A 26516-nucleotide genomic window follows, 5' to 3' on the forward strand; every position below is an offset into this window, starting at 1 on the left:
GGGCAGACCCCGCCCCTGTGCCGTCCCGACACCCCAGCCATGCCTGCTGAAACGTGGGCACTACGGGTGCTAAAGGCACTTCTGTTCCTGTCTTGCTGTGTCCCTCCCGAGGCCCGGCCTGCTGCTTGGAAGGGCTGGGTGGGACATGGGAGGGCGTTCCGGCCCCCGTGCATGCCAGGCCGTGGGACCTCCACCCTGCTGGTCCTCGCTGCCCCAGGCCGCTGTTCACCAGGCCCCGCCGGCTCTGCTCTGGCCCTGCGGCCAGGACGGGATAGCGCCCAGGAGTTTCCTCCCCGAAGTGCCCATCTCCCTGCACCCCTACCACTCCGCCCCAATGCTGCTGCAGGAGGCGCCTGCGCAGCCCCACCTCCAGGAAGGCCGGGAGGCTCTGGGGGCTCCGGCCTTGGCTCATTCCCTCTCGGCCCCACCCACCCGGATGGGACACGCCATCAGGGTAAGTTTGTGCTCGTGTCCATGCCCATGACCTTGAAACCTGTCCCAGGCCAAGGAATGTCCCTAAGGCCATCACCCCCATCCCCCAGTTATCCCCCAACCATCCCCCCATCCCCCAAGCATCACCCAAGGAGGTCCCACGAGAAAGAGCAGCTCGTGCCCCTCTACCTGGCCAGCTGGCCGTCGCCCCCCAACACCCCCGATGCCCCAGCTCCAGCTTCAGAGGCACCTCCCGGTTTTCCACACCACATCTGCCACTTTGGGGTACCATTTGCTCGAAGTTCGAGGATAATGGAAAGATACTGCTGTAGGTTCTGGTGTCTACAATATACATTTTTTTTCCTTTTTTTATGTGTTAAAATACACACCTCTTCAAGACCCTGCCTTCAGCTCTTTGGGGTATATATGTGTACCCAGGAGTGGTATTGCTGGGTCACATGGTAGTTCTATTTCTATTTTTTTGAGGAACTTCCATACTGTTTTCCAGAGGCTGTGCCATTTTACATTCCCACCAACAGTGCACAGGCTTCCAATTTGAAGGACGTGTTTATGTATCTGAAATCTGGATCCAAAGCATCATTTAGCAGGTAACATTTGGTGTGTTTGTGGTTTCCAAAAAAGCTGTGGGAGTGAAATAGTTCGGAGCCTATCAAAACTGAGCAATCAGGCACCGCCCAGAGAGGCACCCGCAGGCCTGGACTGACCCCACCCACCCCATGCTCTGCGCAGGCGTCCCTTCCAGCAGAAGGGGCAGCCACCCCGCCCCAAGGAATGTCTTGTCAGGGTCACCGGCCCGGCCGGCCCCGGAGCCTGGAGACGCAGGCTGCTTCTGCCCCCTCCCCCGGGCCCGGGCGCCAGTCCCTGTGAACGTCCAGCCCTGTCCCGGCCACGCCTGCGGGGTTGAGGCCACGTGAGAGAGGAGAGCTGAGGCTCCGCCCGCCCCTCTGGGCAGGCGCCTGGAGGCCGACGCGCTGGCCAGTGCCGGCCGCCGGCTCCTCTCCGCGCCCACCAGGTGGCACCCACGGCACGTCCCGCCGGGCTGCTCGGGCGCCCTGGACCCACTCCCGGCTGCCCCAGGCTTGCGGTGTGACCCCTGGCAGGCCGCTCTCTCGGGCCTCCTCAGGGCCCAGGGCCTGGCAGTGACCCGAGTCTCGGCCTTGGCCAGCTCTGGGCCCTGCAGGGTGGCTGGTCCTTCCTGGTGGTCAGGGTCTGTGGCATTGCACGGACAGAGCTGGTAGGCAGACGGCTGTGCAGTCTGGGTGGCCTCCTTGGGGCGTGGGGCTGGGGTGAAGCCAGGTGGAGACAGGGACGGCCAGGGCATCCCCCCTCCAGTGAGTCCCACCGGAGTGGGGTGGGGGGACATCGTCCCTCAAAGGTCATCCCTGGGGCCTCCGGGCAGGAAGAGAGGATGCTCCCCTCAAGTGGACCGGCCACACGCTCCTTCACCTGCCACCCAGCAAAACAAGCCACAGAGCTGAAAAGCAATTTTTATTGAAGAATTTGGAGGGAAAGTCTCATAATAGTAAAAATACTAAAGTTGAGTATAAAAAACGCCACGGTGCAGCGCAGCGTCCGGCTGGGAGACACGGAGGGTGCAGCGATGGCCCCTCCCAAGGGCGTCAGGTGGGGCCAGGGCGACAGCAGGAGAGTGAAGCTTCTATAAGGACAGGTGCTACCAAGGGAAGCCATCGGGTGAGACAGTCCCAATGGGGAAGGGGGCGGAGGGAGGGTTCTCTCCTGAGATTAGAAACCCCAGTATGCACGTGAACAGCATAATACACGGCAACAGATGTCACCTGGCTCTTCTATCTCGCCGGTGAGCCCCGGCCCAGCCCCATTGCGGGGGCCACCCTCCTCCAGCCTCAGCGCTGGGGCTGCTGCGTGCCCCACCCCAAGCGAGAGGGAGCTGGGCCAGCACACCATGGCCAGGTGGCATCTGGGGCCCCCGGGCCGGGCCGAGACAGGGGCAGCCAGGGACAGCCGGCGAGAGGGACGGAGGGGCCGCGGGCAGGGCCCACCCGGGCCCGATTGCACTTGGCTGCAGAAGTCCTCAACGTTTTCCTACGTGAATCTAATCGTTCCGAAGGCCAAGGCCACGTCTGGAGAACTGGATGAATAAATTAAGAAAAACCGCAGGATGTCTTCCTCCCGACCTGGCTGGCCAGGGGGACACCGCCCCCAAGGCGGGCAGCCCTGCCCACAGCACGAGGCGTCTTCCCATCCGTGTTGGAGGACGGCATGGTTCCGCCCAAACGCATCCAGAAATAAGAAACATTAAATACAGGTCATCCGTGCGCGGCTTCCTCCCGATCCTTCCAAGCCCTCGTCCGGAGCACGTGGCTGCCCAGGGCGGCGTGCCAAGCGCGGCCGGCTGGCCCCTCAGGCCGTGCCGCTGGCCGAGTAGGAGAACTGGGGGAAGTGAGGCCTCCTTTCGCTGTCCACGCCCTCCATGCTGTCATCTGCAGGCGGGAGGGGCGGCTCAGCTCCCGGGCACTGGGGAAAGCGAGGCCGGCCCCGAGGGCTTGCCTCCCAGACTCCACATCCAGCCTCAGCGAGCCCCCCTCCCACGATCCCGGGGCCAGGGGGCCGCGGCCCTCCCGCCCTGATGGCCACCCTTGAGGGAGCCTTCCCAGTGAAATGCTGAGCATGGAGTTCTGTTGCCTGGGGAGGAGGAAGGGGTCGGCAGGGAGGCCCACCCCTCACCTTGGTCGGGCGGCGTGATGGTGATCATCTGGGCTGTGAACTCCTCATCAAAATACCTGGTGTCCGTCTCAGACGTGACCTGAGGCTTGAAGGGCGGGCTGAGCTGCAGGAAGGGGGCTGGGTTACAGGCCTCGCCCTGCACACCTGGACCTGGACCTGGACCCAACTCCCCACCCAGGAGCCAAGGCTGGGGCCAGGCCTTCCTCTGCCCACGTCCCCTCTGGGGCCTCGCCCTTCAGGGATGCACCTGAGGGGCCACCGGCCTCACTTGCGGCCCCCGGATGGCAGAGTGGCCCGGCAGCGTCAGGCCTCAGAGAGGACTCACCACGACGCAGGATGCGAGGGCAACTGCAGAGGGACAGGCTGGCGGGAGGAAGGAACCCCCACTCCCCCAACCCCTGGCCCGGGGGCAGGGCTGCCTGGGACCTAGCAGCAACTAGCAGGGGGGTGGGTCCTGGGTCAGGGCTGGGACTAGAGCCCTTGGAGGGCAGGCCCAGGAGGCGGCAGGACCCTGGCTGGAGCGGAGCAGGGTTGGAGAGCCCTGTCTCACAGGAACAAAGGCCCAGCCGGCCATGCGTGGCCTGCAGGGAAGGGGTGGGCTGGAAACGGGGTGGAAGCATGCTTGGGGACAGGCACCCAGCAAGCCTAGGGACAGCCTTCCTGAGCCTGCTGGCCACCCCACCAGCATGGGCCAGGGCCTGGGGCTCCCAGATCCCTCAGAGGGCAAAGGGCAGAGGCACACGTGCAGGAAGCAGCTGCCTCGCTCCTCGGAGGCCTCCTCACGTGTGTTTGTGGGGTGTGTAAGCAGGTATGTGGGTGAGCAGGTGGGTGTGAGCGGGCGTGTGCAGGGGGAGGGGTGTACACAGGCCCCACGCACCTTCTTCTCATACACATCCTGCCACAAGATGCTGGCGAAGAAGCGGTGCTGCATGATCTCCTTGGCGTCCTCGGAGCCCCCACCGAGCCTGCGGGGAGACGGAGGCCACAGTGACGGGGTCGCCACCTGCTGGGCCCAAGGTTCAGACCCCTCCTCCCACAGGCTGCGGTCGGCCGCCAGGCAGCAGCCCAGGCAGCTGCAGCAGGTGCGGGGTGCTGGGCCGGCAGGAGCTGCCGGCAGGACCGGGTCTTCCTGAGCAGGTGTGAGGAGGCCCTCTGCCCGGGGCAGCCCAGGCCGAGGACATCACACACGGCCACCAGCACGGTCATTCCCTGGGGGTTTCAGGGGACAGGTGGCTGGGGGGCAGCCCAGGGCAGGGCTCACCGCTGCTTGGGGTCCTTCTTGAGCAGCCCTGAGAGCAGGGACTTGGCCTCAGGGCTGAGCGTGCGTGGGAAGCGGATCTCCTCCATGAGGATGAGCTCGAAGAGCTTCTCGTGGTCCTGGTTGTAGAAGGGCAGGCGGCCGCACATCATCTCGTACATGACCACGCCCAGCCCCCACCAGTCCACTGCCCGGCCGTAGTCATTGTCTTCCAGCACCTGGGGTTGCAGGGCACGGGCTCAGAGGGCACCTGAGACGGGGGGACTCGGGGGTCGGGAGGGGGGAGTAGGGGACACGGGGACTCGGGGCGCGGCAGGCGCGCACCTCGGGGGCCAGGTACTCGGGCGTCCCGCAGAAGGTCTTCATGGTGGCACCATCCTTGATGCCCTCCTTGCACAGCCCGAAGTCGGTGATCTTGATGTGCCCGTCCTTGTCCAGCATGAGGTTCTCCAGCTGCAGGAGGCAGCCTCCGGGTCAGCCCGCCTCCCTGTCCCGCCTCCCAGCCCCGCCCCACCGCCTCCCAGCCCCGCCCCCGATCCCCAGCCCCGCCCACCTTGAGGTCCCGGTACACCACGTTCTTCTCCGAGTGCAGGTAGTCCAGGGCGGACACGATCTCGGCGCCGTAGAACCGGGCCCGGTCCTCGGGGAACACCCGCTCCCGGGACAGGTGGAAGAAGAGCTGCGGGAGGGGGAGCCTGAGCGGGGCTGGCGACCTGGGCCAGGGTCACGGGGCGGAGACCCTAACCAGGCTGGGAGCGGCGAGGACAGCCACCCAGACGCCCGAGGCTCAGAGAGGGCCGCCCCCGGGACCGGGCCCTACCTCGCCTCCGTTGGCGTACTCCATGACGAAGCACAGGCGGTCGTGGGTCTGGAAGGAGTACTTCAGGGCCTGTGAGGGAAGCAGAGCTGGAACCCGGCCCTCAAGCTGGGCAGGAGCTTCGCCCTGTTCAGGGCGGGGATACCCCACTGCCCCACCGGCCGCGCCTGAGGACAGGCAGCTGCAGGTCCAGTGACCGTGAGGAGGCTCCCCTGCAGGGCCGGCCCCGCTGCCCTCACACCTCAAACCACAGGCGGCCTCGCTTTAAAAGAAAGGCCCGCTGATGACCGGCTCGCTCACAGAAACACGGATGGGAGACCCTCCCCGGCGCTCGGCTCCCCCACGGCCAGGCCTGCTGCACCGACCAGGGAATCTCTGCGGAATGCGACGTTAGCGTCCCGTACAGGGACCGACTGGAGGGTGGAGGGCACGACAAAGCCTGGCCTTTTCCTCACAATCCTCCAGCCAGACAGAGGGGAAAAGGGCAAAATGAAGCAGATGAGGCAAAGCCACGATAACGAGTCACATTTGGACGAACAAACACGACATCTGCTCTTGAAGTCTGATGTTTCTCGTAAGAAAACGTCTCAGGAAAAAAATCGCCCCAAGTCTGCCCACTCCTCTGCTCTGCCCCTGCTTTGGATCAGGCCATCCCCTGGAGCGAGGATACCTGTGCTGAGCGGAGGGGACAGGCCCACGGTGGTCCCGGGCACAAGACCTCGGAGGCCGGCCCCGGGTCGCCCAAGGTCTGAGTCCTGAGCCCCGTCTGCCTGACGGCTGACCTTCTTGGGGGCGGAGCCGGCTGGGCCTGGCAGACTAATTCCAGGCACTTCCTTGTTGCTCCAAACGTCTAAGGGTTTTCCATACACCCCTCCTGGCCCAGGTTCCCCCAGGACAGGGACCTCCCGGAGCGAGCCTCAAAGGGGAAGCAGCGGAAGACCGTGCAGAAGGGTGGGCACGGGGAGCGCGGCCTCCCAGGGTCTCAGCGGGCCAGAGGGAAGGCCGGGCCTCCTGCCCTCTCTGTGCACCGGCGACCCCACACCAGGCACCTCCACCCGCCCCTCCTGGAGGCCCGCCCGATTCTCAGGGGAGGACAGGCTGGTGCGAGTGACCGCGCGACCCCAGCACCTGGCGCCCGAGCTATCCCCCCGGGGTCCCGAGGGGACTCACCGTCAGGAAGGGGTGCCGGGAGTTCTGGAGGACGCGGTTCTCCGTGAGCGTGTGGGCCACCTCGTCCTGGAAAACAGGGCCCACTGAGCCGCCCGCCCCACCCGGCCCGGCCCGGCCCGGCCCCCAGCCCCCAGCCCCGGTCCTAGCCCCTACCTTGGCCACAATGACCTCCTTCTTCAGGATCTTCATGGCATAGTAGCGGCCCGTGGCCTTCTCCTTCACCAGGATCACCTTCCCGAAGGTGCCTTTGCCCAGCAGCTTCAGGTACTCAAACTCATTCATGGTCTGAGGGCAGCGGGCAGGCACCAGGGTCAGGGGGCAGCATGGTGACTGCTGGAGGCCCAACAGTGGTGAGGGGTGCCAGAGGCCAGGGCTGCCGCGGCCAGCCTCGGGGCCGAGCACAGGTGGGGCCTGAGGGGTCCGGGGGGTCCAGGGCTCGTGGGAGATCACGGGGCTGTGCGCCCCGACTTGGAGCCCTGGGGTTCGGGGGGACGAACCTGGCGGCCCGCCCTCACTCCTATGCGGGAGCTGGGCGGGGCGGGGCCCCGCGACTGCAGGGCCCCGAGGGCAGGGCCGGGCCTCACCACGCGGTGCTTGGGCTTGGCCAGCGCCACCTCCATCTCCTCGGCCCCCGAGTTCTCGCCGGGCGAGCCCGACCGGAAGTCCATCTCCTCCTCCTCCTGCCTCTTGAGCCCGTCGGCCACCGTCTGGATGGCAGTTGTCCACTCCTCCCTGCGGGGCAGTCAGTCGGGGGAGGCCCCAGCCCCACACAGGCCTGGGGCCCCCCCCGAGGTCCCCGGGCTCGGGGCGCCGGGACCCGCCGCCAGCGCGTACCGCTCCTCAGGGCTCTCTACGTGGAACGTGCGCTCGATGACCGTGGTCCACTGCAGGCAGCGGATGATGAAGGTGTTGGGCCGCGGCCGCTCCGTCTTCATCAGCTGGCATTCTGGGGGCAGGCGAGCAGCCGTCTGCACTGCGCCCCGGCCCACCCGCCGCAGCCCAGCCCGCCCCAAGCCTCGGTCTCCCGCCCTGTAAAAGCGGGCCGGGACCCCCACTCCAGCGGGGACCCTGCTCAGAGCTCAGCGGCGCCCCCGAGGGGGTGTCTGGGGGCCGGTCAGCCCTCCGTGGTCCGTCCTTAGTCTCCGAGCTCCCCTGCCAGCCAGGACGCGGCCCTCAACCGGCCGGAGGGTGAGGGGTTTGGGAGAGCAGCTCGCCCCCGCCACCCCGAGCAGGAACGTCCCACCACGGGCCCAGCCTCACGATGCCCAGCGCTCCGCCTGCCCCCTCTCGGCGCAGCGCCCGTCCCAGAACGGAGGGGGGTAGCGGCTCACCCTGCGGAGAAGCTACCTGTCCGCCCCAGAGGCCACTCGGGCTGCACCCTCCCCGCACTGCTGCCCACGCCCCCAGGTGCACACGGGAGTGAAAACAGGCACATGCACACCTGGAGCACGCACACCTGCAGCCGAGGAACCGTGGAGGTGCCCCAGGCCCGGAGAGGGGCTGGATGCCAGCCCAGCCTGTATGAGGCGGGAGGGGGCTGCGGGGCCAGCGCAGGGGTCTCCGACATTCCAGCGTCTAGGCCCTGGCAACCGCGAGGGGCCCCGGCCGGGCTCAGCCGAGCGCAAGTGAGCGAGGAATGGTCTGCCAGGCCGCGGGGCCAGGAGGGGGCTGGGGGCCCAGCCTTATGCGGAGGGCGGCCTGTGTCTACATGGGGCAGGGGAGAGAGGAAAACCTGTGCGGCCAGCCTTCTGGGTCCCCACATGCCCCCTCCCACTCGCTCAGCCCATCGGAGACCACCAGGAGCCCCCAGGGCTCAGGTGCCTGACACCCACCCAGGGCCTGACTTCTCATCCCCCCACCCTGGAACCCATCCCCAAGGAAGAGCCCGTGGTGCAGAGGCCCCTGCACAGCCGCTTGCCCCTCCCACACGCCTCTGCTCCTGCGCCCGGAGCCCCTGCTGGCCTAATGCCCAGGTCAGGGCCCCAGTCCCACCCACTGCTCAGGAAGCCCCTCTCGGTGGTGCCCACCTCCCATGCGCCTCCTGAGAGCCCCCCCTGCCGTGCTCCCCTGCATTCAGCCTGGGGAACACTCCCGAGGGGCCTCAGCCCCCCAGCAAGGCAGCATCCCCTGGCCGAGCATCCTTCCCAAGCCCGGAAGCCCCCAGCCTGACCCAGGAGGCCCTGCGGGGAGCCCAGACACACTGCAGTGAGGCTCCCACGTGGCCACGAGGCTGCGGGGACGGGGGTCTGCCTCCTTGGCCTCCCCTCACCCCCAGGCCCCTGTTCTACCTGCTGCTTTGCTGAGACTTGAGGAGCCTGGGAGGGGGTTCAGGGCTCACAGGAACCAGGCCCTGGTAAAGCACCCCCAAGGGAGCCTCCCTTGTGGCGCAGGGCCTCTGCTCCTCCCATGGGAAACCCTGCAGCACGGGGCCAGGCACACTGGGGGGTGGGCAGGACAGTCAAGGTACCAGGACGGCCCCCACCTCGGAATATCTGCAGGCGCGGAGGCTGGGAATCCTTCCCCGTCAGCCGAGGATGGGCCACCTGTGCTACGCCCCCTCCTGAGACCCTGGACCAGACCCTGCGGTCTGGCGGCGGGGGTGCCGCTGGAGGACCCCGAGCTCCCAGGCACGTGGCAGGGAGGGCAGAGCCAGCCGGAGGGCGGGGCATGAATGAAGGAGGCTGGCGTGGAGCCGGGACTGTGCTCTGCAGCCCAGGCAGCAGCCCAGGCGGACCCCGGGGTGTGCTGGTCAACGAGCCCCTCACTCACCCAGCCACCAGGCCTGTGTCCCGGGCCAGCCCGGGCAGAGCACCGGGAACAGGGGCCAGGCTAGAAGGCCCGCCCGGCCCAGCATCCCACCCACCCACCCGTCCCCATGCCTGGGTGCCCCCCACCGTGGGTAGGGTCACACCTGCCGTCCCCCTGCAGGTATGTAGCGAGGCCACAGTAGCACTTGGTTTAGAAAAAGTGCCAGTTTGTTCAGCGTCCTGAGACGCCCCAGGCCAGCAGTGCTGCACCCACCCACCTGGCACCCCAGCTGAAGGTGGGAACAAATGCACTGCCACGGTGGACTGGGGCCTCTGAATACCTGTGGTGGGCACTCGTGCTGGGGCGACGGAGGCCCCGGGAAGCTGGGTGCCCCCCACCCCCGCACTCTCTTCCTGCCTCTGCCCGGGGGCTTTGGGGAAAGAGGCCCTGGTGGGCTCGTCTGGCCCCCGCTGGAGGAGGGGCCCAGGTCGGCCAGCTGCCCCAGGCCAGGCCCTCCGGCCTCCAAAGGTCCGCCCAGAACAACCTCGGGCTCGGCTCGGAGATCCCTGGCAGCCGGAGCCGACCACTAACCGGTCCCCGAGGTGACGCGGAGCCGCAGGCCCAGCCTGGTCCCCGGAGGGCTGCTGGCCCCAGACACAGAGGCCAGGGGGACCCCATGTGGGGGCGCTGGGCCCAGAGGGCTCTCTCCGCCCCGCCCGCCGGCCCGGCGCCCTCATTCCGACCCGGGGCGGCCGCCGGCACACTTACGCGCCACGGAGAAGTTGTTCAGGGGCGACTCACGCTGCTCCACGTCCTGCGGCCGCTCCTTGTAGCCGATGAAGGTGCCGTCATTCTTCAAGAGGAAGTACCGAGGCCGCCAGGTTTTGATGTACTCACCTGAGGACACGCGGGCAGACAGGCACTGAGGGGCTGCGGCCGCCGGACCACGCTCCCGTCCCCCTACGCACCCCGCTCCCCGGGGTAAGTCACAGCTGGTTGTGCCGGGACAGATGCGCCCAGGATGCCCCAACTCCGGGCACTGACCCCGATTCCCCTGGGGCAGGCAGAGGGTGGGTGGGAAGACAGGTTTCACTGTGTGAAAGCGCCACCTCTGATGAAGTGCCAACCCCGAACCTGTGCTGGAATGGGGGCCAGGTCAGCACCTGGACCTGGGGGAAGGGGTACAACTGACGGGAAGGCGGACCGATCCAGAGGGCCTTCCTGGAGGAGGTGGTGCCAAACCAGCGGGTCTCCAACCAGAGCGCGGGCACCAGCTACAGCCACCCACCAGGGGCTTCAGGGCCAAGAGGACTCCCCACCCACCCTGGGTGCCGCCAGGTGGTGGACGCGGCAGCTACTGTGGTGACCGTGGCGACTGGGCTGCCCACCACAGCTGGCCCCTGCCGAGAGGATGGAGCCTAGCATCCAGCGGTGAGGGGGCCAGCATCACACTCAGAGGGCGACTCATGGGGGCTTGCCTGGCAGACACGAGCCCACCTGCAGCACGTCCCCAGGGTGGGCACTCGGGACAGAGCCCCCTCTGCCCGTGTGACAACACTCACTGTTCAGGGGCCCTGAGCGCTGTTGTGAAGCCAGACCCAGAAGGCGGCTGGGTGGTCCTCGGGCTGGGACCTGCCGTCCTGGGCCCCTGCATCCCACCCATGGGTCACCCAGTTCCCCAGGAAAGTTTTCCCTGAAGTTCTGCAGCATCAGCCATAAACAGGCGCTCACACTCAAGAATCAGAGCAGATGTCCTCTGTGACGTTCCAGCGACTACCATTTTTCATACTGACACCCAGAAAAAACGTTTCATTTACATTTTGCCGAGCAAGGAATTTGAACAACACCGAAGAACTTACTAATTAGGCGCCCGCTTCAGCAGAGGGCCACCGGGCAGCAGGAGGGGAGGGGGCCGGACCTTCCCAACGAGCTAAGCCCCGCACGCAGCCACCTGGAGGGCGGGCAAAGGCCCAGAGCCCCGCGCCTCGGTCTGCCCGTCCTCCCCCGCCCCACCGCCCCACCGCCCAGCTCTCACCCGGCACGACCCAGGGCCTCCGGGGGAGGCTGGGCAGTCGGGGCCTCCAGCCACTCCCTTCCTTCCCCAGGGAGCCCAGACACCACTGGCCCAGGGAGGACAGGGTGTCGGCCGGTAACCTGCCCTCACCCCGACAGCATTTAGCGGGCCCTCCACCCAGTTCCGAGCCCCCCAAACCCCTGGGGACGTGGGCTGGGAAGGTGGTGAGGCCACCCTTGGATGCTGCCTCCCCTCCCGGGCCCGGAGACCGCCCCCCAGCCAGCGGTCCCACCCAGCCTCCCCGGCACCCCTTCCTCCCCCGCCCCGGCGCAGGGTGGGGCAGAGCTGGCTCCGGGGGCTGAACGCGGCCCAGCCCGCTCCATCCCGGGGGCCCGCTGCTCGCTCCCACCCGCCTGCGCTCCAGTCTGGAGCTGTCGGCCCTGATGGAGCGCCTCCCATCCTGCCAGCTGCCGCTCCCCGGGACGCTAAGTGCGCGGGGAGAGTGATGAGCGCCTCACCCGTGCAGCCCCGAAAATCCATCTTGATTCACCAACTGCTGCTGGCCCCCACCGTGCCCAGCACGGCGGCCCCCCAGCGCCGCGCCCCACGCGGGCAGTCGGCACGTGTGTGCCCGCAGAGGCGCCCGCGCTCGGCAGGACTTGCACACACACCAGCCTGGGCCTCGGACCCCACTGTGGCTGAGGCCCTGGGAGGGGGACCCGCCCCCAGCCACGTGACCCTGCACCTGCCCTCCAGCTTTCACCCCACAAGCCCACCCCCAGGGCTGGGAAGGTTCTGGGATCCAGAACTGGGGGTGGGTGGCGGGAGCGGCACTGGCCAGAAGGAGGCTGAGGGGCAAGCACCCAACGCTGTTGAGCCCGTGGGGAGGGGTCTGGGGGGATGGGCCACAAGCCGGCTGGGCCCCCCGCCAGCCCCCAGACCCAGGGCACTGAAGGGGGGCCAGGCGACAGGAGCCGGGCAACACACGGGTGGAAGCGACAGCCGGGAGGCAGCCTCACTCGGCCCCTGGCCCTCAGCAGCCGGCATCCAGACCCCCGGAGGAGGAGCAGGAACGCTGGGCGGCGGGTGGGGGGACGGGCCGGGGAGGCCAGGGCCAAGGCTCTGAGACCCACAGACCCCTTTCTTCAGCCTCTGGGACACTCCTGCCTGCAGACGTCCAGCCAGGCGGTCACTTGGGGGCCGCCAGCTGCAACGTGGGCCGTGGCCTGCATCTGAACGAGTTCAGCACGGACAGGACGCCGGTGGGCGGCCGGCCCAGGCCCAGGGACGGGGGTGACACAGGAGGGGCGAGGGGAGGAGGTGGCCGCCCTGTGCCTGGCCACGGCTGTGCTCTGTCCTCTCGGCTGTAACACCTGTGGGCCAGCGAGGGGGATAAGGCAGCACAGACACACACGGCCCATGCTGGGAACAGACGAGAAAGCCCAAGTCTGCTCTTCGGATGCCGCTCCCTAAACGGGGGGCGGGGGGCGGGGGGGGTCCCCTGGTCTCTGGGGCCAGATGCCCGCCCACCACCGGGTGGCCTCCCAGCAGCGGCCACACCAGGGGTCAGCAGGGACCGGCCTGGACCTGGACCCAGATCGGGTCCCCTCGTCCCTGCCACTCCCGCCCAAGCCCAGCCCAGGACTCCAGAAGGGCTCCCACCCACCCCATCCCACCTGAGCGAATGCTTCAGACCGGGGCCCTGGAGCTCCACATCACAGCTGGCCCAGCTCCCCTCCGCGCAGGGCAGGACAGCACCCCAGCCGGGAGACCGGAGCTGGGGGCGGGCACTTGGAGGCACGCGTAGTCGGGTGCCCACCCCCCCCCACCCTGGAGGGTCCATCCTCAGCCCGCCCGAGGTGGGAGGCTCTCTCAGAAGCCCAGCCCTGGGCCAGGGCAGGGGAGGGGGCCTACGGCACCACACCCACCCCTCCCAGACACTGGCGCCCCACCCGGCCACCGGCGAAGGGGACCCACACCCCCTGAACCCCGAATGCCCAGGCCTGCCCACCTGCCTCCCAGGCTCCAGATGAGGGGGCAACTGCCCTGGGTGGGGTGGGCGTTGGGGGGCGCCCAGGTCAGCCAGGCTCCTGTGCCCAGGGCAGGGCTTCCCTCCTCCTCCTGCCCCCCTGGGACCCCCAGCCCCCAGCCCCGGCCCCCTCGGCGTCCCCGTGTGTCGTCCACCAGGAGGGCCCTTCCACCATCCCAGCTCACTCCCAGGAAGGGGCTGCAGGACCCCCGAGGAAGGGGGATTCCTCGCCAGCATCACTCGTCTCCCACAGCCCAAATCACCCTGATGGGGCCACACGGCCAGGATCGGGGACAGGACGGGTGCCGGCTGACGGCCTGTGCCTCTACACCTCCCAGCCCGGGTCCCAGGCCGCGCTGTGGGTCAGGGCACCCCCGGCAGGAGACCCGGAGGCCAGGACCCGAGCCGCTGGGGGGCCCAGGGGCACAGCGCACAGGCTCCCCACACCCCAGGCCTGCCACCCGCGAGTCCTCCCCTGCCAGGCACCTCGGCCCCTCCAAGCCCCCAAGCGCAGGCCGCCGGCTGCCACGCCCTGAGCTCGTGAACGGTCTGAGTCCCCAGCTCCCGGGGAAACTGCTGGATAAACGATTTGCCGCAGTGGTGGCAGGCGGCGGCTGGCAGGGCGCCAGGCGGCGCTGAGCTATTTCTCCACAGCGAAGCGAGCCCCAGCAGGCCAGGGGAGCGGGTGCCAGCTGACGGCGGCCACCACGCGGTCCCCCGCCACCGCCACATCCATCGCTCATGGACAGCTGCCTCACGCCATCACCCCCTCCGGCGCTGCGAGCAAAGCGGGGCGGGCGCGGGCCTGGCTCATCTCGTGTCCCCACGTCCCCGTGTCCCTGTCCCACCGGCAGGACACCAGGCCACGGACAGTGAGCGAAAGCCCGAGAACCGGTGCCAGGGAGGGGGCACGCCGCACTCAGGCGGAGCCCGGGTCTGTCGGGCGAGCCACGCCGCCTGCTCCTTGCTCCTGGGGACGCCTTTCCGAGGGCAGCGCTCTCGGGGTCCTCACGGGGGCACGAACGGCCAGTGTGGACAAGAGGAGAGGAGAGATGGCCACTCCTGGCCCAGCAGGGGGGGCGACACGTGGAGGACGGGTGTTCCCCCGACACAGCCCCCCGAGCCTGGCTGGGCCGTCCCCAGGCTGCCTGGCAGGCCGAGAAGGTGGGATCATTACGACCAGTCGCTCCCGGGGGAAACTGAGGCCCAAGAGAGCGGGCTCTCAAGGTCACAGAGAGGCAGATGGTGGCCAGAGTCCCAGGTCCGGCTGCCCAGGCGGGGCTCACTCCTTGACACAAACCGAGAACTCTTCGCAGGTCGTTGGTTCTGCCATCAAGCAGGCAGGGGCCCAAGGCCTGAGCCCAATGCACACAGACTCAAGAGGAACGTGGGGAGGCGGCGTGGGAGGGAGGGATGCAGTCAGGGAGCAGCGCTGTGCCCCCGCCCCCCACCGTCAAGGTGCAGCAGACAGCTCTGGGGTCTCCCTGCCCCTTCCTGCTGCCCCAGGATGGTGCCGGCTTTCGGGCCTCTCACCAGCTACGACCGACAGCCCCCCTCGCTGCAGCTGCCTGCGCATCACCTGGGCCTGGCCGTCCCACCCACTTGGCCATCTTCTCCGGAAACCCTCCTCCTTGGGCACCACACATCACCTGCTGCACAGGCCAGAAGAAGGGGCCACCCCTGACCCCAGCCCGCCCCGCCACCCGCCTCCCCCGCGCTCTCCGCCTGATGTGCACCTGGCCTCACTACTGCAGGGTTCAGGGGGGCTGCTTGGAAAGAGCTGGGCTGGGTCCAGGGTTCAGGGCAGCCATAGCCATACCTCTGCCTGCAGGGGCATCTGGGGCCTACATTTTCCAGGGCGGGTGGGCCTGGGAGGTGGAGCAGGCAGCCCCCAGGCCTGTCAGTCCACCAGCCTCCCCCCGTCTGCTGGCCCCCTGGGTCACAGGCCCGGGCAGAGGGGTTTCTGCCTCCACCGGTCCTGGCCCAGGCCCTCAGGCAGCGTCTACCCAAAGCCACACGGCACTTAAGTTCTAGGTTTCCAGAATGTTTCCCGAGGGACACGCCTCTCACTCCTGTGCTAAGAGCCCAGGACGGACCCAACGAAACCGAGGGAGGTGCCGGGGCTCCCCGGGCAGGGCGGAGGCAAGGAGAGGGAGGGGGCGGGAGTGAACAGACGGGCAGCACGGGCTCCCGGGAGAGCAGGTGGGGTGGCAGCAGAGCCCTCCCTGCAGACACAGCTGCAGGAAAGGAGCGCCCCATGGGCACCGGCCCTGCCCAGACCCCCTCCCTGCAGACACTCAGAGGAGGCAGAGCAAGACCCTGGCATCTAAGTGACCCCCAGCCTCTGTGAGCCAGGGCCCTCCCCTGGGGGCGAGGGGCTCCAAGCACCAACCCCCCCTCCCCCAGGAAAAAGCACCACCTACACAGGGGAGGGGGCAAGGGAACGAGGGACAGGTCAGGGGGACCGTCCAAAGAAAGGGCCTTCCACCTCCCAGCCGCCCGGCTCTTATTTATTGTTCCCTAACTGGGAGCCACGTCGTGGTGCGACAGCCGTGAGGACAGCAAGGCCTGGCTGGGGACGTGGTGGGGACATGGTGACATGGTGGCAGGCTGCATCCTCCCAGCTGCCAGCCCTGTCACCTCATGTTCCCGGCCACACCCACCCTGGCCCCAGCCCCGACCGAGCTCATCACAGCCCCCAAACTCCAGCTCGCAGCGTACCCCGCCCCCCAGCCCGGGGTGGAGCGCCAGCATGGGGCCCCCACCCCTGCCAGGGACAACCGGCTGAGGCCTCTGGGCCGGCGGAACCAGCGGGGGGAGGCTAGGGGCCGGGGGTCTGTGGTCCTGGGCCTGCTCAGGGATCTGTGAGCCCAAACCCAGTGCCCAGGGGACCCTACCCCAAGGCCCCCAGGGGTGGCAGAAGAGGCACCAGAGAACCCCCCCCCCCAATCAATGCCAACATTCCTGAAACACGAGTGTTATTTCGGATGGTTAAGGAGCCACGCGCGCGTGACGCAGGAAGAAAGGCAGCAGGGGCGTGGCCGGGTGGGCGTGGCCGAGGGAGCGCACGCGGCCCTCTGCCAAGCTGCTGGGGGCCAGGTCCGGGCTGGGGGCCTACCCGTGGGGGGCGAGTGGGCGGGGGCCCGGGGCACCCACCGCTACGGGTGCAGAGGCGGCAGGCGGCCGCCGGCTCCAGTTACGGGAGGGCCCGCGGGGAGGGCGCTGGCAGCGAGCCTGGCCCGGTGCGCCCCAGCAGAGGGGATGCCAGCCGCGCCAGCGCCCCCGCCCCCACCCCCACCCTCCCACGGCACTTCTAGGAACTGGCCTGACGCGAGCCGGCCCAGGCCCCTCCTGAGGGCCCCCTCCCCTCCACGTACAGGGCGCACACTCAGCTCCCTGGGGCGGCTGGGCTGCCGGTAGAGGCCCCCTGCTCGCCACCACAGGACCAGGAAGCGGACAGGAGCACGGCCCGCTCAGGGCCCCTCAGGCCCGGGGCAGCGGTGACCCCTCATCCCCCAGCGCAAGGACGCCCGAGCTTCCTCTTTCGTTGTTTGTTTTGAAGGGAAAACTCAACCGGCTCACGAAACAGGAAACTGGGTCCCACACAGGCCGGCAGGCCTCGGTCTCAGCCTCGTGCCACCGCCCACGGGCTCAGGGGCACCCCTCCAGGAACGGGCCCCCCTCCCAGGCACCGTCCTTCGGAGCAGAGGCCCCAGCACCTGCTCCCATCCTTGGGCCGGCCGCCTGCACGCACCTGCCTCAGTGGACCAAGGGGACCCCCCCGGAACGAAAGCCACGGCCGCTGCGGCGAGACCTGGAGGGGACCTGGGCATCCCTCGCCTGAGCCAGGGACGCTGAGGTGCGGAGGGAGGAGGGCCCAGGACAGCCCCACCCTCCAGCCTGGGGCACGGGGCGAAGGGAGCAGCCTGCCTCCCCTGACGGTCCCGTGAGCCCCTTGCCCAGGCAGAGCGGCCCGGGCCGTGCACACAGATGATTCACCCCGACGGGCCCCCAGGCAGGTGTGCTCAGAAGTGGGTTCAACAGGCCCCTGCAGGCCTCGGCCCCTGCTGTCCGCTCAGCAGAGCCGTCGCCCCCTCTAGAGGGGAGCCGGGCTGCACCCCCATGGCCCCGCCCCATGGGAAGCCCAGGACTGGGGATGGGTGGGAGTCTGTGTCAGCAGGTGGGACTGCCGGCTCCCCAGCTTAGAGCCCCCTGAGGGGGCAGGTAAAGCCCAGGGCCGCAGCCGGAAGCAGGACCTGGCCAGGACCGAGGGAGGGGACGGGGGAGGAGCCACCACAGTCCAGAAGCCCGCCCCCCACCAGGACGCCTGGGACCGGCGCAGCGGGGTGGTAAGGGCCCGAACCGGGGGAGGGTCTGGGCCAGAAATGGACTGCGTGGGTGTGGGGGGAGGGGCGGCCACAGCCAGGCCTGAGACGCGCCAGGGACCAGCCCCACCGAGCCCCGTGAATACACGACGCCGCCAGGCCCGCCGCTCCTGGGGTGGGGGGAGTTAAGCCGACGCACAGACGCTAGCCTCCCACGTGGGCACGCACCGGGCAGACCTCACTTGGGGCCACGTCCAGGCAGGGTCCTGGACGGGGGACCCCGTGCCCACAGGCCAGCTCTCCTCCACCCCGCCCCTCAGCCCCCGCTTGCCGGGCTGCGGCGTGGTGGCTGCCCCTCTGGACCCTCCTGGCTAGGCCAGCAGCCGGCCCACGTGAGCCCAGGGGTGCCCGAGGCCGGTGCCCCACCCCCACCCAGACCCTCAGCCCCTTCCTTCACCCCGTGGCCAGCATCTCGCTGCCCTCCTCCCTTCTCCCGGCCCACGTGGCCCAGCTGGCCCGTCTGTGGGTTGGAGACACCCAGGAGGACGCCCACAGACCCTGCCCGCTCCACGGGCTCTGAGAGTGGGACCGGCGGGTGGGGCTCTGCTGGAGCAGCTCTCCGCGGGGCTGGGCTGCAGCCGAGGTGGTGCACAGACCGGCGGGCACCAGGGCAAGTGGGCAGGGACGACGGGGCCCTGGGGACACGTCCCAAAGCAGCTGCACGGACTCAGGCCCGTGGCCTTGCACACCGCACACAGCCTAAAGACAAAACTGGAGGCCGCAGGCCAAGTCCAGCCAGACCTGCATCCTGAAGGACAAGGTTTTTAACTGTCAACCTTCAAAAATCAGGAGAGCGCACATAACAGACCAAACCTTCGGAAAGGCGACTTTCTGAGCCACACCGAGCCCACCGGCCCCCAGCACCAGCGGCTGGAGCTGAGCGGCAGCTGCCCACCGCTCGGGCTGTCCACCCGTAGCTTGGGGTGTCTGCCCATCACTCGGGATGCCTGCCTGTCCCTCACTCAGAACGTCCCGCTTTACTCAGGAAGTCTGCCCACCCCTGGGGACACCCACTCATAGCTTGGGACGTCCACCCGTCCCGCAGGACATCTGCGCACGGTCCCTGCGGCCCCACCCGGCTCAGCCCTCCTCCTCCCCACCTTCTGAGCCTTGAGCAGCTGGACCCCACTCTCCTGGGGACAGCCAGGGACAGCCGGGGACACCGAGGCCCAGAGGGCCCGCCTGAGTGCCGCAGGGCAGCACAGGGCTGGGACTTGAGCTGTGGCGTCAGCCGCCAGGCCGGGCTCTCCTCTGCCCCCTCGGCTGCTCTGGCCCAGAGCACACGCATCAGGACACCAGGGCCGCAGCCCCGGGCCCTCCCCAGAGATGGGAGCCCGTGTCCCTGAGGGGCGGGAGAAGGAGCTGGGGGCCGGGGGTCTGTCCTGCCCTGACCCTGGCCAACGGGCCGTTGGGTCAACTCTCAACACCCACTCAGCCCCAGAGGTCCCTTCGCCCCTCACGTGCAGGCCCTGGGCTGGACGCAGGGCAGACACAGCACGGTGGGCAATGCAGGCCCTCATCCCACAGCAGCCCCCCAACCTACGTAACAAGAAGCAGCAGCGTGGGGGGCCTCAGGGGTCTGCGAGGAGCTGGAGGACAGTCGGAGCTCCCCCAACCCCATTGGGGATCAGACCCCTGGTGGGGGGAGGGGGCAGGGAGGCGGTGGCACCTCACGCCAGTGCTGCAGGAGCCCTCTGCCCGCTCCCAGCCCAGGGACCCCCCAACTCTACCCAGAGCCACCCCACAGGAGGCCTGGCTCCCTCTTCCAGCCAGTCCTGAGAGGCGGGGGGCCGGGCTGGGGGGTGGGCGTGACGCTGCAGGTGAGGGAGGGTTCTGGGCGCGGAGCACGCACACAGAAGCATCTTCAAACCGTCCACCCTCCTGCCCGTGACGCGGGGTTCGGCCTGCACGTCCGCCCGCCCACGACCAAGGCCAGGATGCTATCCCCACCCAGGAAGGGTACGCGAGCCCTCCCCCGCCCCAGTCTCGGGAAACGGCACCGCCGCGTACCTCCAGCCCCAAATCAGGGTCCTCCTCGATCCCCCAACGTCTAACCCAAACCCACCCATTTCCCACCCTCGGCCACGTGACCCCTGCTCCTTTCACCCAGTCATCCCAAAGTCCAGCACACAGAAAGAGCCCACATTTGTGGGAAAGAACAGATCCGTAAAAGACAGACCGAGAGACGGACAAAAGGACGGAGAGAACAAGACAGCAGTGGGGGCAGTGGGATGAGCCCGCAACACACAGAGGTTCCCACGGGGTCACTGGGAACGGGGAGCGGAGGGCGGGGGGGGGGGGCCCTCGAGGGCAGGCAGTGGAGGTGGGACCTGGCACGACCCCTCCCAGGCTACAAGAGGGCCAGGGCCACATCGCCGCCCCACACGCTGCCTGGGTTGGCACTTGGGCTGGAGAAAGAGCGGAGGCACGTGGGCGCGTACGACCCTCTGTCCCGGCCTGAGTCTGGCTGCACTCTGCCCCAGGGCCTACCCCACCAGGCCCTTGCCCACCACCGCGCCCACTGTACCCATGGGGAAACCAAGGCCCAAGGAGTCAACAGACTTGCCCTTGGAGAAGGACACAGTGATGGGGCAGCCGAATCAGGTCAAAACCCAGCTCCCTGGATGCCCTGCTGGGCCCGACACCCCGTGCCCCCAGCGCACACACCCCGAGTGGCACTCTAAAATTCACCCAGCATGAGAGGGGCACTCCCACCCGAGCCTGGCTGGCCAGTGGATGCCCCAGTAACTGGGACAGGAGCCCTGGCAGCCCTGAGGCCTAGGCATCTCCTAGGTCAGTCCTTAATCGAACAGTCAGTTAACAAACATTTGCCAAGGATTAAGAGGTACCGGTCCCCATGTGTTCTTGTGCTGCCACCAGGCACAGAGGGGAGGACGGGGACCAGGGTCAGAGAGGGCATCCTTGACACCAAAGAGGGCTATGAGGTGAGGAAGACAGAGTAGGACCTGATGGGGAGCGGGGGTGGGAGGCTCCAGGCACAAGAAGTGGTACTCCTGGGGGTCAGGAAGGGGTAAACATTGAGGGAGGGGATCCAGAAGGCCGGTGGGTGCAGGAAACCTTGGAGGGGCTCGCCACGGACCACAGGCCCCTGCGGCCGCCTCACCTCCGTCTTGAGGCCCAGTGCACTGTCCTCCCTGCAGCTGCCTAAGTGAGCTCTAAAAACACACAGCTGACCACATCCTTGACCCCCTGCTTTGTGCCCTCTGCAGCCCCTTGAGGTCTCATCTCCATCACTCCTGTGCTGCCCACCGCAGCTCCTGCACCTTCCCAGACTGCTCTGCTGGGAGGCTCCTATGCATCCCACAAAACCCAGTCTCGTGACACCCACTTTTGCCATGCCTCCCTGTGTGCTCCACCTGTGTCTGAGGTTCCCCCTCCCAACAGCCTGTAGGATCCCGAGGTGGGGACAGGGACACCCTCACCAGAGGGCGTGCATGAAGAGTGGCGTGGCTAGTGGCTAGCTAGCGTGGGATCGCCAGAGCTTTGGGAGGAACAGGTCTGGAGGAAGAGCAAGTTGGGGGAGCAGGTAGTGACTGGCCAATCCCCGCCCTGGAGCAGGAGGGAGTGACTTACCCAGGCACCTGGACAGGAGGCCTGTCCAGCCCCCCACCACCAGCCGCTAAGCAACAGAGGGCGGTGGGGCAGGCAGGGCCGCAAGGCGAGGGGCCCAGGCCCAAGCTCCCATCCCACCAGCTCCTCACCGAGCCCCTCCCTGGGCACAGGGCCACGTGAGTGAGCAGAGGGGAGGCTAAGGGGGCTCCAGGCCAGCCAGCTGGGCAGCTCCAGCATAAACTCGCCCCGAGCCGGGCCACTGGGTGGTACGGAGCCCCCTCCCGCCTACAGCCAGGCCCGAGGCCGGCACCGGGCCAGGCCAAGCAGCCCTGCCCTGCCCTCAGGAGCCCTCAGGCAGCGCCCCGGGCCGCTAGTGCGCCAGGCCTTGGACCGGCCCCAGTGTCCTCACTGCCTTCCAGGAAAGCGGGTGGCTCTTCCCGCCCACGGCCCCAGCCAGGCAGCCACTCCACGGGCTGCATGCCGGCCCAGGGCACACGTCCCCGCCCGGGAGGTCCCGCGAGGCCATGCCCTCCAGGCCATGGGGACATTGGGCCCCAAAGCGCACCCGGGCCGGTCCAGGAGGGTCCAGGAGCCCAGGGAGGCCTCGCTCGCCCGGCAGCCACGGCCCAGGCCGCCCCTGGCCACCGAGGAGCCGCAGGCCCACTTGGGACCCTCACCCCCGGCCGGCCCCGCGGGCACTGACCTCGTTTGTGCAGCCAGCCCTCCTTCACGATGGCCACGTCGTTCATGGTGCCGGGGCTCCCGCGGGCCTGCGTGGCCCAGACCTCGCTCACACGCCTCTAGCAGGGTCCTCCCAGAGCCCAGCGGGCTGTCAACAGCCTCTGGAAGAAGCAGAGGGAAGTGTGAGGCTGTGTTGGGCTTGGGGACACTCCTCGGGCCCCGAGATGAGCCCAGGAGACCCGTAGTGCCTGGGGTCTCAGCCCGGGTGCGCCTTCCCACGCGACCTGTCCCCTCTTAGCATCCAGAGCCCCCGCTGGCCCCTGCTCTGCCTTCCCGCCACGGCACCTGGTACAAAGTCACTCACACTGCTCCCTGGGCCCAGGCCTCCCCTCCCCCTGGGCTTCAAGCCCCTACCACCACCCCTCCTGGACCCCCAAGCCCTCAGAGCTCACTGCCCCCTTTACTGACCCATTCCCACCTCCCCTGAACTTTGTACAAATCACTCCCATCCCCAAAGGGCCCTCCTGGTATATCCCAGCCTCCCTAACCTGCCGGCCCAGTGGAGGCCACCTCTTCCAGGCAGCCCCTCTGACTGCTTCAGCCCACACCACTCAGCCTCCCCAATCCCTTGGTGAGGGTGCCCAGTTCTCCCTGTCCATGGTGTTCCTGCCCAGAGGCTGGGGTTCCCCGGCAGAACCCAGAGCTCCTCTTCCCTGCCCCAGACTGGGAAAGGAGAGAAATTCAAACGTGAAAAAGGCAGGGCCAGGAGTGCAGGCGATTGGTGCAAATGAGAGCCCGGAGCCCTCCAGGGTGACATGAAAACCCCCTACACACACCCATCCCAGAGAAACGCCAAACCCCTCCTAAACCACAGCGCCCCCGCCGGTCTGAATCTGGTTCATTCATTCGGCCAATATGTACCAGGCATCTCTGGTTTTGCCAGGCTCAGCGCTGGGCACTGGGGACAAAGAGAGGTTCAGACGAGTCCTGTCTGTAAGGAGCACCCAGTCCAGGGTGGTTACAGACCCATAATTACAGCTTTCAGGAGGCAACAAATGGGGGGGGGGAACTGTGCAAACTCAGAGGCACTGGCACCCGCCCTTTGGAGGCCCACCAGCAGCCTTCTCTTGAGCAGACACTTTGGCCATTGATCCCGTGTGGCCCACCCCATTGCTCCCCTGCTGGATGAACTCCTAGGCATCCCTCAAAACCCCATTCTCACATCACCGGTTCTGGGCATCCTGGGAAAGAGCACTCTCCCCATGAGCAGTCCTCTGCTACCCTTCCAGTTGGGCACTCAGGAGGGCAGGCCAGGAAAGACTCCTCTCGGGGACACCCAGGCCGGACAGAGACCCTGAGTACCTCCAACATGGGTCTTCCTATAGCCACCTAGACACTCTCCCGCAGCCCACCTTACTGGCCTCCTGAGGCATGGGCTAAGCACCCAGAGAAGGCCGCTTTGCACTGACTGCCTTGGGCTAAATTTGGAAGGACAGGAAGACCCACTCACTGCCTTGGGTCTGGGACAGGGAAGACGCTCCTTGCCCAACACACTCGGCAAGCCCACAGGCAGGGATGGCAAGTAAGACCGGAGGAGGCACCACCAGGGACAGGGCTCTGAGCCCCACCTGGCAGGCACAGGGGGCTCTGGCGACACTTGAGTAGGCGTGGCCTGGAGGCAGAGGGCTGGACCCAAAGACCTCTGGATGTGCCCCTACCCCCACGGGGGCCTGAGCAGGGCCTGGTGCTGACAGAGTCAGACAGCTGCCGATGGCCCCGTGTGTAAAAATATATCTGCACGTACACAGGGTGGTGTGCATGTGCACAGAAACACACACACCAAGCCAGGGCCAGGACTGCCTCTGGGCACAGCGTGGGCAGCACGGATGGGACCTCTGCTTCCCGCTGCTTCTGTCCTGTGAGTGACTTCACCACAAAGGTGAATTACTGCCATTATTACTTAAGTCACAACCTTAAAAAAATTAATAATAATTTGTGCTCTGAAGGGCCCCCTCCCCCTGCGTCCAAAACACTGGTTTATGAACTGGATGCTCAGCTGGGGGGCAGGGAACCCAGCCCCACAAGTGTACCCCACCCTTCACCTGGACCAGAGCTCACAGCAGTTAGGGGTGGCCTGAGCAAGGTGGGAGGGGGCCAGGAGTGAATGTGGGGGGCCCTGTGGCCACATAGCACAGGCCCAGGGCCCCAACTCTGTCCACCGCGACAATACTCGGGAACCAATCCCACCCACCAAGTTCACCAGCTGCCCCGGGCCTCTGGGATGGGTGGGCAGCACCTCCAGAACCCACCCAGCTCAGGAACAAGTCTCAGGGCCCAGGAGGGCTGTAGTCCTTTGTGGGATGGCCTGGGCACCCAGCCACCATGGACAACTTTTTCTCTATGGGAAAATGAGGTCCCTTCCAAGGGCCCACCCACAAACTTCAACGAGGGCCGGGGCGAGCCTTTTCCTCAGCCCCCCGAGCACCTACTGTGCGCCGGGGCCCCCCTGGCCGGGCGCCCGGGCAGCCCCCGGCCGCAACGGTGCCCCGGCCCCCCGCGCGCGGCCGCACCCCTCCGCTCCGGCCCGGGCCTCGCCCGGCGGAGCCGCTTCCCCAAGGTCATGCAGGAGGCCGGGGCCAGAGGCACGCACCCCCAGCGCCGGCGCGGCCCGCGCCCTCCCCGCCCAGGCCGCGCTCGGCCACTTCCTGCTCCCGCTCCTCCATTCCAGCCGCGCGCGGCCCTGGCCCCGGCCCCGGCCCCGGCGGCCGCGAACAAAGCGGCCGGGCCGCAGGGAGGAAATCCGGGCCCCGGCGGCGGGCGGCGGGCGGCGGGCGGCGGGCGGGCGGGGACTCACCGGGCGCCGCGTCCGGCGCGAGCGCGGGCCTAGCCGGGCCGCGGCCTCCGGCGCCCGCCGCTCCGCATCCCCGCGGGCCGGCCGGCCGGGGCCGGGCTGGAGGCCGCGGCGGGCGCTGCTCGGGCGGGCCTCGCGCGCCGCCGGACCCGGAGCTCGTGCGCGGCCGCCGGCTGGCTCCTCCGGGCTGCGCTGGCTGCGCTGCTGCGCTGGGCCGGCCGCCCGCCCGCCGCGCTCGGTCCCGCCGGCCTGCCCTCTCTCCGCCCCGCGCCCGCCCCGCCCGGCCGCCCGCCCACATCCGCCTCCGCCGCTCGGGGCGCCCCCACCGCGGGCCGAGCGAGGGCGCGGCGCCGGGAGCGGGAGCGCGCAGCGGGCGGCCCTCGGGGCCGGGGACCGCTGCGCTCCCCCGCGGGGCCTGTCCCCAGGCCACGTCCTCTCTGGCCTCGGTCTCCCAGTTTGTCCGGTGAGCCCGCACTTCTCGGCCCAGTTCTGCCCCGACCCTGTTAAAGGGGCCGGTCTGGGACGAATCCTGGGCTTCTGCCTCCATCGGGCGGGGGTGGGCTTGGGGTGTAGGTTAGTGTGACTTTTAGAATGTGCCCCAAGTGGGTAGTTCAAGCTCGGGAGCTGGGGGCTCCAGGGGCCGGGATGGTCCTAAAAGACCCAATCCAAGGACCCTAACTAGTGCAGGTCCCCTGGGGGTCGTGCAGGAGGCTGGCTGGAAGGTGGGCGATCCGTCATCTGTCTGTGTGCTGAAGGCCTACTGTGGGTCTGGCCCTGGAGTGACCGGCAGTGCGAGCCCTGCTCCCTGGCTGGGGTCTGCCAGGATCTCCCCTTCCCCAGAAGGAAAATACTGACACCTGGCAGCTACAAAAGTGGACGGGGACTTCATGTGGTGACAGAGGGAGAAGAGGGCCACAGGGGCCAGTGGAGGAGCATCCAACTGGCACCGCTTCATCCAGCACACCTGGCCTGGAGTGACCGCCCCGAGTCGGGCACAGACACCCAAGGGGGTGCTGGAGGGGGCAGACTCCAAAGAAGAGCTGTCACAGCTGAGGCAGCCCAGGATCCTCCCTAATGTCTGATTGGGCCCCAGGCACTCACAGCCCACTGGGGGACAGCTAAGGGGCCAGCAGGACACTGCAGACAACTCCCCACCCTGACCCCTCCCTGGGCCCTGTTGATCGCAGGTTTCTCCAACAGCTGCCCCTCCCCCCAACCCCGAGGCCTCCAAGTTGATGGTAAGCCTTTTGTAAAAGAAAGACTTGTGGGCTACCGTTCTGGGGTTGGTATGTATTTGGGGGGAGGAGGACATTTTTGTTCCTCGTTCAGGGTCAGAGTTCAGCCTGGGGGGTATAGACACTTCATCTGGGTCAGAGGTGGAAGCAGCTGAGCACCCAGGACAGCGTCCGCAGCTGACACTGGGGCTCCGTCCCTTCCCCTGGGGCTGACCGAGAGAAGGACACTCCTGAGGGAAGGACTGCCTCCCCTGCTCAGGGGGACACTCGCTCCTCCGGGAGAGGACACCCAGTTCTGGGCCTCTCCCCTTGGCACCCTGCCCTCCCACCCCAGCCAGCTGCGTGGGCTCTGAATGTGCACCCCCAGGCCCCGCCTCCAGGGGCCAGGGGAGAGGCCCGACTGGCCCGCGCCGCTGGGGCACCTGGCCATCGCTCACCCCCTTCTGGGACCATCCCACCCACCCGCCATTCTCACAGGAGGGGTTTCCGCACCCACCCCCCCATCCTGCGCTGGCAACGCTGAGGAGAAGGCAGAGGAGGTCTGGTGGCCTCGAGGGCCACTGGGGGCCCGGGAGGGCGCCCTCTCGTGGATAATGTGG

At 68.0% G+C, this 26516-nt stretch overlaps 1 protein-coding gene across 1 annotated transcript; it reads right to left on the minus strand.

Annotated features, from left to right (window-relative positions):
• Positions 1-1928: 1928 nt before the first annotated feature.
• On the minus strand, positions 1929-24781 carry AKT1 (AKT serine/threonine kinase 1). The gene is made up of 14 exons (XM_061181372.1): positions 24686-24781; positions 21854-21992; positions 9918-10046; positions 7236-7347; positions 6986-7133; positions 6555-6686; positions 6402-6467; positions 5235-5303; positions 4968-5093; positions 4739-4867; positions 4418-4632; positions 4034-4121; positions 3157-3259; positions 1929-2912 (listed from the first exon to the last, which is right to left on the minus strand). The coding sequence occupies exons 2-14, from the start codon at positions 21897-21899 to the stop codon at positions 2833-2835; spliced, it is 1443 nt and encodes a 480-aa protein (XP_061037355.1). The 5' UTR covers positions 21900-21992; positions 24686-24781; the 3' UTR covers positions 1929-2832.
• Positions 24782-26516: the final 1735 nt, after the last annotated feature.

The sequence above is a fragment of the Eubalaena glacialis genome, chromosome 2 (genome assembly GCF_028564815.1).
Source record: "Eubalaena glacialis isolate mEubGla1 chromosome 2, mEubGla1.1.hap2.+ XY, whole genome shotgun sequence".
In the NCBI taxonomy this organism is placed as follows: domain Eukaryota; kingdom Metazoa; phylum Chordata; class Mammalia; order Artiodactyla; family Balaenidae; genus Eubalaena; species Eubalaena glacialis.